The sequence below is a fragment of the Phalacrocorax aristotelis genome, chromosome Z (assembly GCF_949628215.1).
Source record: "Phalacrocorax aristotelis chromosome Z, bGulAri2.1, whole genome shotgun sequence".
NCBI classification, from domain to species: Eukaryota; Metazoa; Chordata; class Aves; order Suliformes; family Phalacrocoracidae; genus Phalacrocorax; species Phalacrocorax aristotelis.
The window spans coordinates 60,750,422-60,763,410 of NC_134311.1; the positions used below are offsets into that span (position 1 = coordinate 60,750,422).

A 12,989-nucleotide genomic window follows, 5' to 3' on the forward strand; every position below is an offset into this window, starting at 1 on the left:
AAAGATTTTCCAGATCATAAAGTCAGCTAGAGAGATTGGAGGCATACAACTAGGATTAAAGGAACATTTAGCAAAGGCTTAGTACAGGAGATGTTGCAAAGCCAAGACGGAATTTTTGCTTGTAAAACTCATCAAATGATCTGCCTCAGACTTAGGTAACAGTAGAAGAGCTTAATAAATAAACACATAAGGTGGACAAGGACAACCAACAGAACAATGCTAAAGGAGCCCAGGAATTAAATAGGTGAATTACAAGCTCTGAAATGTGAGCTTGCCAGGAAGAAGAGCTTTGTGCTGTTCTACATACTAGAAATGGTTTGGAAAAAAAAAGTGTGGTGATACTAAGCTATTCATGGCATTAAAGACAACTATGTAAAATTGCAAAACTGCAGAATGTGATAAAATAGCAGATGAAATCTAAAATGAAATGCAAAGTGATGCATATGGTGGGAAGGGAGCAAGCTTAAACTTGTGTGATGGACTCTGAATATCGCTGAGTCAAAATGAGGTCTTTGAGCAAAAGTAAACAGTTGTACGAATATGTCAGTTTGATGTTCAGAGGTCAAGGAGGAAGCTGAAATGTTAGGAAGTATTGTGGAAAACAACAGAAAATTAAGCAGAGACTATAATTATGCTGGTGTGTACATGCCAGGACCACCCGCATGTTGAGCAGTGTGGGAGGTTCTGATCAGACATCTTGCAGTGTACCCATATTTGTTAAATAAACATAGTATCCATTCAGTGCCAGGAGGATATGCACACGCTTGAGAACTTGCATTGTATTACAGCTATTTTAAGTCAGTTCCTCCATTAAAAAGAAAGCACCCTTAGAACAGATATTATCCAACAGGCAGAAAACTGGGGCTAGCTGTGCCTGACCTCAGTGCTACTCACCATGTTGTGTGTAGAGTCAGGTCATGCACAGTATTCTCTTGCACATGTAACATTCAAAGAGTTTGTGAAAGGAGAAAGCCTTTCCAAGTACAGTGGGATGGAACAGGTTCAGAAGAGTGACAGGGATGATTCAGGATGAGAAATCATTAGACTGACTAAGTCAGTTTAGGCTATAAAAGAGACGTCTGAGGGAGAATGGTGGCTGTCCCTCAGGGGTGTTCCCAGTGTGTCGTGGGTGCAGTCCCCAAAGGAAGGTGTCCCCACTCTGGCACGGGACGCCAATGGGCCACAGTCCCCTCAGAGGGGCACCCTCTGGGGCAAAGTGCCTCCCTTCTCCAGCCACACCTCCTGCAGCACCCCCAGCCACCCTCGGAGCGAAGTGGGTGCCCTGGTCACCTCCGACCAGCTGAGCCCTGGGGCCTGCAGGGCTGCTGGCAGCATATGGAACCACCCGAGATGGGCACAACTGCCTCAGGGCAGCACATGGCTGCCTCCCACACAGAGCACTGCTGCTGCTCTGGCTCCTTAAACCCTACTGTTTATGCCCAATAACCTACATAAAAAAAGGCAGGTGAGTGGTGACAGGCTGAACTACAATGGCCTCCACAGTTCTGTTCACAGGGTAGTTCCCAGCCTGGTCCAGGTCCAGCCTGCTGGTGTGCTCCCAGGCAGCTGTGGTAGTTTGGGAGCTAGTGCAGGCAGGCTATTCTCCCCTCCATACATGGTACACTGCCATACTGGATTTGAGGCTAAATTTAATGTTTTGCATGCAGGCTAGCAGGCTTTGGTGCCAGAAAACGCTCCCAGGTATGTCTAATTTGTCAGGCCAGACATAGAATGATGCAACCTAGTATCAAACATGTCTTTCACTTAAGTATGAAAAGGACTTCCTTGACAATGAAAGATGGTGTTCTTTTAGTTAAAACTATTTAATTAGAAGCTAGCATTACATTATAAAAAATGCTGATATCTAAAGCTACTCTTATTTCCTTTGTGCCAGAAGAGGGGGAGGACCAGAGAAAAAATAAATTGTGGTTTACTCTCTCCAATATTACCTATTTCCCTTTGATGTGTTTTTAGCATGACAAAAAGTTTGGGAAAAAAAATGTGTTTACTGTTTAAAGAAAATAAAAAGGAAAAATGTTACTTGATTGTAAAATAAGATAAGATTTTTCTCAGTGTGTTAAAGGTGTGCACACTCTTCTTTTGTTGTGGTCACATTTGGTAGTTAGCCTTGTACATGTAATACGGCTGCACATACTTTGGGAAAGGCCTATCTTGTTTTGTTCAGTCTTGATACAATCCCTAGGACTGAGTCAGCCCAAGTCCCTGGCTGTAAGTCCTCAGTGCTGACACATAAAAGTCACGAATAAAATACTAACAATTGGTCTGTAAGTTTATAAATGCAGTTATCAAATATACAGTCATAAGGAAAATATATTTAGTGGAATTATTCTTACCCAAAATTGCCTCTTCAAGCACCCTTCCCAGCCTCAATGCCTGAGTAAGTTGCCCAGCTTTCATGTCCCTGTCTTCCTGTTCTAAAGCATTTTTCTGGGGTAAGTGCTGGGCACTTCCTTCTGGGTGGATGGAATTTATTTGAAGGAAAAAAAAAAAGCAAAAAGGCACTAGGTGGACTTTAGTGTCCCCCTAGAGGTCATGCTGTATTCTGCTGAAATCACACTCCCCGTCTCTAGAAAACCAGGCTTTATAACTTTATCCAGAGAAAGAAATAGATAATGTAGCAATCGAAATATCTTTGCATTCCTCTGTGCTTTATAATCTGCTACAGTAATTTTATTCTAATTTTTTTAATAACCCAGCATTTTGCTGGCTAATCTCCATTATCCAATACGCAGCCATGATTAATGACATTTCTAGTAGTGAGTTCTCAGAATTGTCTGACATCAATACTTGCATTGTATCAGTGCAGAAGTATACCTTCTCAAAGAACTGAGAATAGAAGGCTTTTCCTTCTTATATAGGCTGCAAAAATTTCCTGAAAAGTTGTTCTCATAAACTACATTTCAATTGTTGGAGAAAGTATATAGGAAAATAATTCTCCGGTATTGCTTAATTTTGTTTTATAACGTCTCAAGAATTCACATCTCAAAAAAAGAAAAGATAGGTACGGTACTTAACAATCGAAGGCTGACAGTAAAAGTATTCATGTTAGCCTATTGCTGGATTTGTGATTAATACTTGCAGAGGAATTACTGTTAAAATGAATAAAGGTAAATACCATTTCCCTTTGAAAAAAATTAAAGAAAAATGGCTGAAAATACAATTTTCTGCAGGTGTGACAATAGTTCATGTCTGTTCTACTGAAATTAAATTTTGACTTTACCTGGGTCAATGTCAAAATTCCCAGTTTCTCAACTGGATAGATTGTTTATATATCATTCATGCTAACAGAATAGGTTAATGTAGGAACAGGAAATTCCAAAAAAGCACTAAAATACAAAACACTTATGAATTAATTTGGTCTATTTGCCATGTTTAAATGTTGCTTTTATGCACTCTTCAGAGATGTTAATGTTGTATACAATACATTTCTCCAGGGAAGTCCATTGTAGTTCTGAAACACTGGCTTTTATAGCAGTGTTTTTAAACTTTGCAGAATAGAAAGAAAGTAGAATTTATTAGCTTTTCAGTTTAATAATACAAGTAAGGTTTTTATCTCTTTTATTTTTCTTTTTTTTCTTGACTGATGTAGCATTGAAATTTTTTTTGTAAAACATTGATGTTACTTGCATTTAGCTCTGCATTTAGCTAATGTAAAGCATGTGGAATGTTCACAATCATGCTAGTTATGCTTTTTTAAAAGCAGCATGAATGTACATAAAAAGAAATGTTATCTACATTGTTTGGTACTATGACATTCTGTATAAATTCCACTGTATTAAAACAAATTAAAATATCTGAGATTTTGGTAGAGTCATTCAGTTTTCAGTATCAGTTTCTGGATTTTTGTTTTATGTAGAATGGTAGAAATAATTTGCTTTAAACATTACTTTGCACTTCATTATTTAAATTGCTTTCCCTCGGTTCTGAAAAAATCCATGGTTTTGAAAAATGTGTGCAATGTGAAGTGGACTATATAGAAAACATGTCATGCTGAATGAACGGAGGTAAAAGATAGTCTAGCTAGGCACATTTGACTGATTTCTGGGTTATGCTTTACCAGATGGTTAAGGAAAACCAATGGCCAGTAGCATGGTAATAGGAATACATTTGGCCTTGAATATTCAAGTATTTATTTGCACAGATCTCTCTTAAGTATAGAATTCTCATATGTCAGTAATAGCCTATACATACAAGCTGTTTTTTTCCTATTCAACCATAATAACTAGAGAAATACAGTGTCTTGCTTAGCATAAGTGGGAAGAATAAAAATCGAGCATGTATTCTAGAAGAGGATGGATCTAAATGTATTCTTATTTTGGGATCTCTTTCCTTCTCATGCTTTTGCCTTTCTTTCACATCTGTTCCAGTTGTCTAGGTCTTGCACAGCCTGTTGCTTTTGAAAATTTCATCAGTGTGGCTTAACAGATACACTGGAGTCTCTTTGCTCTTTTGTTTTGGCTTCTTTCTTTTGTATGCTCTTGTGCTGGGGAAGAACAATGTCCCTAAACAACAACTCCAACTGAAATTAAACAAGCCAACATTAGAGTGTTCCAAAAAAGTTCCTGGCCACTGAATGAGTCATCCACCACAGAGGGAAGCTCAGGCCTTTTGGATTCTTATCCTCAGTCACTGTAAAGGGACTGTTCTTTGCTTGTCTCTGAGATTAAAATCTGTAAACATACTTTTTCAGAGTAGTGCCAAGTCTCTTAGATCAGAAAGACAGGCAGATCATTCAAGAGACCTCTAATCCTGTATGATGATGTTCTTCTTTTCCTATCTTTTTAATTGAAAATATTTTGGCTACCTTATCAGCCCAGAACTGCTCAGAAGTAAAGACATGTCAGAGATATAAAGAGTTCTTCACCTCACTCATGCATATGGATGTTGGGTAGCAACAGGGAGTAAGCTATATCATAAGTCCTTGTTACGCCTTTTATAGAAAGATTTTAGGCAGTGATTGGCAACATAAACCACTGTTTAAAATCTTTCTAGATCATGAATGTTGCCAAATGATAAAGTATAACATTTGTATTCTTGTCAATCAGAAAGGAAAAAAACTGTAAGCCTAGAGCTATATTATATTAAACACAGCTCTGAAGCAGACACAGGTGCCTTTAGAGACAGATTTAGTAAAATAAGTAGTACCATAGTCTTGCTAGCTGCCAGCAGTCTGCTCCCCAAAATCACTTAATTCTGAATTCATATATTGAAATCCCTTTGCTTACGTATTAGATAAGTACCTGAGTTAAACAATCTTAAACTATGTATATAAGAGTGAGCAAGCACAATATATAGGCATGCAGAATGTTAACTCCTCATGGAATAAAATGCCTTCACCTTAGTTTCAGTTTGTTAAATGCCTGGTAGAGGGTGGACAAGGAACTGCTGTACACAAGCATTAAAGATTCCAGGTTGTTCATGGTCAAGTCATATATATTAAAACAATGTAAGAGCTTCCTGGCTAGTTCAGTGCATGCCTGTGCAAATGTTACTAAATGTTTTTGAAAAATAAATTAAAATTAAAGGAATGTAAGGCTATCTGGCAAGCAGAAAGAGCTCAAGTCCATCCAGCTGTGCAACAAGGATTATTTTACAGTGTTCTATAGCTCCTTTTAAAGAAAATATGCTGCTTCTGTGAAGACAGAGACATACACACAAACAAGGAAGCAAACAAAGAACAAAATCCTAGGTGTTACAAGAACTTCTCTTACTTACTTTTAAAATCTTCTGATTCACCCTGGAATCCACTCAACCAGTCTGGCCAAATTTTTTGTTCTTTTTCATTTCTCCTTTTTGAATATTTCTCTGGTATTTTTCTTTTCTAAACTTCTTAGCATTTCCTGAAGTGAATGGTAGTGTTTTGCTTTGTGTGAATATGCTGTTTTATTCCATGCAAATATCTTGAAAGAGTAGTAAGACATACAGCTAGAAACAGAACACAAATAGTATGTTGTTTTTATCTATTTTTATCATTTCTAAATCTCCTGTTCAGAAAAATAAAAATGTTTTGTAATTACACTACCAGCTCAGTAGAAGCACTGGCATTTTAATTGTCCTCTGTTATTTAAAAGCTAAGCAAAATCAGAAAAATCTTCGATTTGAAGTCACTAGGTTTTTTGTCCATCTCTGTTGTGTTTGACGGTTTCTATATAAATAGTAATTATCGAGGCTTAATGACTAAGGTGGTGAAATAAAAGTGTATATCTATATGGTTCTGCTTGAAGTCCATGATGAATACCTGCTGTTTGTCCTATTTCTTTGGCTAATATTTTGGTCATACCTGTCATGTTCAACAGGAATAAGGTTCACAGTGCTTTGAATGAAAACTTGGGAACTTTAAAGGTCTGCAAGTACGGCATCTTTCTGTATGACTCATGTCCCTGTTATAAATAAACTGTACCAGTCTGGATGCTGGAAGCAACTCTGGGCAAGTTCAATAAGGTCTCTTCTTGTGATGTCATGTGACAATTCTAAATATTACATCCACAGAAAAACAGTGATCAGGGAATGCTCTTCAGCCTCTTTGAGCAAATGTATATTGGGCAAGAAGTACTCTCTTCAAACTTCATCCTAGCAATGAATAAATAGCTTTTGATTTTCTCTTTTTTCCTGTAAGAGCTCCGCTATCCTGCTTTCTGGCTGTGGTATGGATATGTACATTGTGGATGTTCGTACAAACATGACTGAAAGTGTTTAAGACGGAAAGGCTATTAATACATGAAAGAAATAATTGACCCCCGTCTAATGTGCTATTACTCTTTTCCTGAGTTAAAGCTTGTACCTTGGTTTCATACTTGTACCTTGGTTTCATACATAGTCCCAGATATTTTATGTGACTTCTGTGAATTTTGTCTAAATGCATTAACTAGTCTAATTAGCTAAGTATATTTTTCTCTAGTGTGTATTTTGAGCATAGCTGGAATGGAATAAGCAATTATTTATTTACTTTTGTGTCAATTTCATCCTGTAGTTATTTTAAAATAGAAAAAGTAATGTGAAGATACTCCTTTGTGGATACTGATTTCTATGTAGAGACGACAAGTGAAAGACTTGTCACTGAAAATTCTTTTTTCTTTCCACAAAACTTAGATAGAGATGGCTTTTATGTATAGCTATATACATATTCACGTATGTTAGATACAGTGTATGAGTAGTATATGTATGATTTATAATAAGGTAGTTTTCTAGGGATGTAAATTATCTTAAGGAAAGACTATAACAATATCTCACAAATTGATTAAGAATTTGTGGGTTTTTTTCAACACAGTCTCCACTACTCACCTCTTGTGTGCTCACAAATCTACTGATGCGATTCTTAGGTTTCTCACACAAAGACTCTATCACCTCTGTGCAAAAACAATACATGTATTGTTTTTCCTTCTTTCAGTGGATTCCAGAGAATGCTGGAATAAGATGTTTCTCTTCCCATGTACTTTCTTTAGATGTTCAATCAGTCCCAACATTTTTCCTATCCAGTTTCCACAGCAGGGACATGATGGATTTCTTTCTGTCTGGGACCTTCAAAACTGGTGTACTCTCATCTGGGAAATCTCCACTGGTAACCAGGGTAGATGTTGATGGCAATGGAGAAAATTGAGCCATGGCTCTGGGGCAAGGATTCCCCTCCCTGCTCACTCTCTGCCTCCATTGAGGTTGGGATGATGGTATTGCCCTTGAGATTCAGAGATGTAGGCACCTCATACACCTCTGGCAGCCCGGTCAGATTGTCATTCCAGGTGGAAGGATGACACTGTTCCAAACCATCAGTCTCTGAGTTAATAAATTCCAGTCCATGCAAATCAATTTCCTCTTCCACCAGTCTCTAGTGGCCTTTGATGTTTCTGATGACCACTTTGTCACAGAAGTCCAGTGGACTTGTTTGTGTGACTACTGATATGAATGTAATCCACGACAGCTGACCCGTATTGTCAATTACAATATAAAGGTGTACATAAGCCAGACAGCACTACCCTCAAGAATGGCAGACCTGGGCTAACTACATACCTGTGGGCACAGGCTCTGGGCAATGATATGAAATCAATGCCAGAATTTGTTTCACCTTTGTAAATAGTATCGGTTGGTCGGTGAAGCCAGTTGATAGGGAAGAAGCCATTATAACTCCATCACACTGGGGCAGAGGCTAACTCAGTTACCCTGATGGGCATCCAGCAGGACCACAAGGAGGTAGAGCCTCTGCAGCTCTAATTGCAAATTAGGTCCTCCATTTCATTGTTGTAAAACTGCCAACACAGTATTTGTATGTATGATATCTAAATATGAAAAAAATTAGCTGTTCCCTCAACAGTTGGCTTTCCTTCTCTGTTACTGGATGCTGCCTATAAATAATTAAATACATAAATAATCAACACATATTTATTATTTATCTGAAGGAAGTGGCAGAGTTTTAGAAAACATCAAAAAATCAAGTAGTGTGCTAGAGACTCGCTCATGCATTGAGATGACTGGGTTTCTCAGGAGGAAAATTAGACTTTTAGATCTGTCACAGGTCATGATGTTCACCTGTGTGAGAAGGAAACTACACCTGTATGTGTGTATATCTGTGTGAATATATTTGAGTCTTAGTATCATACTGACATTCAAGAGTTAATTTTCTGTTTTGGCAGAGGTGGGTTTTGGAGATTCTCAAAAACTTAGTAATTTTAAAAACAGTACCTTATGCTGGCAAAACTATGCTATTTGGATAATGCCTAACCTAGGAAAATACTTCTTGCACCCATATGAGTTGCATCAGTGATGTGCCTGCCCATGAGGGAAATAAGCCATACCTGTAATTTTGCTGGTATGATTGACTCTATATTAGGAGATTTTACTAGAACAGCTCTGTTGGTCAGAAATTGCACTTTACCTCATCTTTGGCTGACAGAGCTAAGGAAAAAAAGGTGTGCAGAGATGTACCTGGCCTAAATGAGAATATAAATCTTTGAAGTGCCTGATCCTGGAGGGTATGAATTTCCCTTTAACTCTACTCTTCCATGATTACTGTTATACACTTACCCAGAGGCTGATGAATGCTACGTTTCAAAGCTGCCATGCCATCATCAGTTGCTAGGGCTTTTGTTAGTTGTTGTTATAATACAAAGACCATTATGTCAAACTTCACAACTATATGAAAGTACCTAACTACTGCTTTAAGCATCCTTAGGCACCTGGATTTGAAAATTACTCCAGCTGACCTTCTGCCCCTAAATTTAGCATATGTCCACTTGTCTGAATAGTATATAAGTTAACAGAACCACTCAGATCGAGAAACTGGGTAAAAATACCCAGCAAGGCTTATTTCATTATTAAAAACAATACTGCTGATACCCAGTTAAATAACATGCTTCTTGTATGGTTCAGGGTAACTGTATGTTGTATGATTTAGTGACACATGAAACTTCTGCTCTACTGGATCTTGCCATACAAGGATAGGCTGGGAGAAATGGGTTTGTTCAGCCTTGAGAAAAGGAGGCTCAGAGGGGATCTCATCACCATGTACCAGTACTTAAGGGGCAGCTACAAAGAAGAGGGAGGCTCCCTTTTTACATGGAGTCACATGGAGAGGACAAGGGGGAATGGACACAAGTTGCTCTTGGGGAGATTCCGATTGGACACCAGAGGAAAATGTTTCACAGTGAGGAAAATCAACCGATGCAATAATCTCCCCAGGGAAGTGGTTGACTTGGCCACACTGGACACCTTCAAGATAAGCCTGGACAGGGTGCTGGGCCATCTTGTCTAGGCTGTGCTCTTCCTAGAAAGTTTGGACTAGATGATCCCTGAGGTCCCTTCTAATCTGTGATTCTGTGATTAAAATGTTTACAGCTTTTATACATAAACTTATGCTGGATGTTGTACAGCTTGCAAAGACCTTGATGCTAACAAGATAAATTAATTTCCTTTCAGTATAACAGCTGATATTTGGATGGTCAAGGGATAAAACATCTCCTTTGAATCCTGCAGAACACTTCTGGTTTAGTCATAGACACCATGAACAAGAATACATGTACTCTACATGGGAGGAGCAAAAGTGTGAGTAGAAGGTTTTATTTTCCTTGCTTCTGTTGTTATTATCCATATTCTTCCATATTATTTATGTGCTGTGTTAGCCTTTCAAATACCACTTTCAGAGTAGAACAGTAACTGTGATAAAATCTTTGATAGTTGTTTTATCAACTTTGATAGTTGTTTTACCCTGTTCTTTTATCTCTAGCCTAAATAAATATGACTTGCACTTATGGAGATAGTAGTATGTTTCTGAGTGTTTTTTTTTAATTGAGACATTCATTTTTCAGAGTATATTTTACACTTCGAGTTATTAAAAATGAGTTTTTTCTTAGGCATTCATTGACATGTAAGCTTACATATTAGCTATAATATACTCAGTCATAGATGTATGCCCCTGCACTGATATGGATATCAGGAATAGCACTTGATTTGATAATGCATTGTTGAAAAGGTAACTGTGTAATATTTCAGGAGATCAATGAGCCTATGCTAATAATGTATACATAGAGTTGGATGAGGCTTAATTTTGTTTGTTTTCTGGTCTTTTTGGTGGTCGGGTTGGGTTTTTTTTCCTATGTTTATGTGTCTCCCAGTCTCCAAGATCACTACTGAAATAGGTTTGGAGGCTGCTGTAAGATTTTCTGTCTTCCAGATGCTCATGGAATAACATTAACGTGTGGTATTATATACCAGTGACTCTGCCTTACAGGCACAGACAATGACTGAATGTTTCTTTCTAATATGCCACTGCTATGTTTAAGTTGTTGAATATGCCCTTTCCCCTAATGGACAAGGACACTTTATTTAAAGTGCTTTCATAAGTGGCAATAGAAAAGTTCTAGTGTGCATCTGTAAGAACACTGCATCTACAAGGACAGAAGATACAGTTATATTTCCTAGTTTTCTGAGGGGCTCCCAGCTTGTATGTAAACAGGGTTCACTTGACAAATATTCCAAACCACTCTGGATCCAGATTTTTTATTTTTTCATGAGTATCTTCCACCTTGCACTGTAATGACAATGGGACAGCTGTCTCTGCTTTGTCACTGCTAATAACTTGAAGTGTCTGCTTCCTTCTCCCCCTTCCTGCCTCAGTTCCCTAATCCAGTGAGGTTTGTTGTTGGGCCAAGAGGATAAACTTAGTTGACTTTACTGAGAATTGCTCAAGTTCTTTCCTGTTGTCTCAGGTGTGGAAGGCAGCACAGACATCTCTTGGTGCAGAGCTTCCTGAATCTGGCAGGCTGTATCTGCTTGAGCACCTGGCTATTGGGAGCACTTGCTCTTTTTCACTCATTCTGAAAAATTTCTTTTTTTAAAAAAACTCTATATAGATTTTTTTTTTCCTTTCCTTTAATTTAACTGTATGCGCTATCAACATATGTATGTATAGCCATGGGGGAAAGTGACAGCAGTATGCTAAATCCATCATGGTGCCACGGTTTGGTATGTGGATCAAATGAACAGCCTGATATGTCTCAATAAACTGAAGACAGGTATTCAGAATACTTAATAAAGCTTCACTGTTGCTGTTGTCTGATGTGCTGAGAATTATGTGAAGCATGAGGCTGTCCATAAAATTTTTAAACCACTGCAAAGCATAAAATTTTAATGTTAGATGATTTGGTCGAATCTGGGGGAAAGACCAGCATTTTTTTCAGTTTCAGTTAACAGAACAAATTTTTATCAACTAAATTAATCTTTTTTAATTCAAAAGATCATCATATTTTGGCACAAATGTCCTAGTGTTTTTTTGTGAAATTAAGTTATTAAAGTTCAATAAACTTATTGAATATTTCAGGCCCTAAAAGAGGATTTTTTAACCTACGAAATAAACTTCATTAATTTTAGTGTTAAATTCTAGAACATCTTGCTGTGTGAACTTAATCATAACCACCTGCAGCCATCTTTCTTTTAACAGGGTATATAAAATATATATAAATATATAAATTGAAGGATATGAAATCCCATTTCCAGTTTTTTTTCAGATAAAACTCATTGAAAATGTGTTGTTAATATTTCGTTTAAAATTTCCTCTAATAGATTTTTATTCCATTGCTTGTACTTCATGTCTTCAGATGGCACATTATGCATAATTCTGCAATCCTCCACCCTTTCCCTGGCTGGTTTGCACAGAACTGCTATTCATTCTGTGTTTGTAGCCTAAGGAGTTGCATTTAACTGTATTTGTAATAAGGGTTTATATAGTAGTCAGCTCTTCATGCTTGCTCACAGCATTCAGTGAGGATGTCTGCATTTCTGTCCTTTCAGTCTGTGCATAGTATTTACTTAGGCCCTTTTAGTCAGTTTCCTTAGGTGGCTGTTTGTTTCTTTAAATGACTTCCTCTTAAATAAATTCCTCCTTTCCTGAAATGTCTTTTTTTCTCATGTCTTGAACTGCTTAGAATATTCTAGGTGTTTCATCGCTTTAACTTCCATGACTTACCATCTGGTACTTCTGAAAATACAGCTAAATGTTGTTCTTTCCCTCACTCCCTCCTTCTATCTAATTTGATTCTCTCCCCCACCCCTTACAAAGTTAATTCTAGTGTAGGGTAGGGGTTTTATTTAGTACTGAGCAGCTATAGAAGGAGACTTTTTTGAATATTTTTATTCACTGAACTTTATTATTTGTATTTTAGAAGGACTTCACGTTATTTTCATAACTGGATGAACAAGCCAATGTATTTCTACAGACAGCTTTACGAATGTCAACATAATTTGTTCTTTACCAAAAAGCATGATATAATACATTAGAAATTGGGATTTTTAAAAACAGACTTTCAACCTGTCTTCAGTTAAATTAGCAGAGCTTTACTGACAATTGATACACTATCAATAGGGCATAACTTTTCAATAGAGTATTATAATAACTAGATTGAGTATTATAATAACTAGATTTCTATGGGAGTATACTGGAGGCATATTTGGTCAGCTGAAGGAAGTAAGATCCCACTTTCAGG

General features: G+C 37.4%; 1 protein-coding gene across 1 annotated transcript in view; it reads left to right on the plus strand.

Moving 5' to 3' along the window:
• Positions 1-12,989, plus strand: part of PDE4D (phosphodiesterase 4D) — a 613,857-nt gene that overhangs the window by 78,780 nt on the left and 522,088 nt on the right. The window contains exon 3 of the mRNA XM_075078147.1: positions 9,928-10,053. Within this exon, the coding sequence (XP_074934248.1) occupies positions 10,012-10,053 (42 nt within the window). The 5' untranslated portion in view covers positions 9,928-10,011. The remainder of the gene's footprint in view (positions 1-9,927; positions 10,054-12,989) is intronic.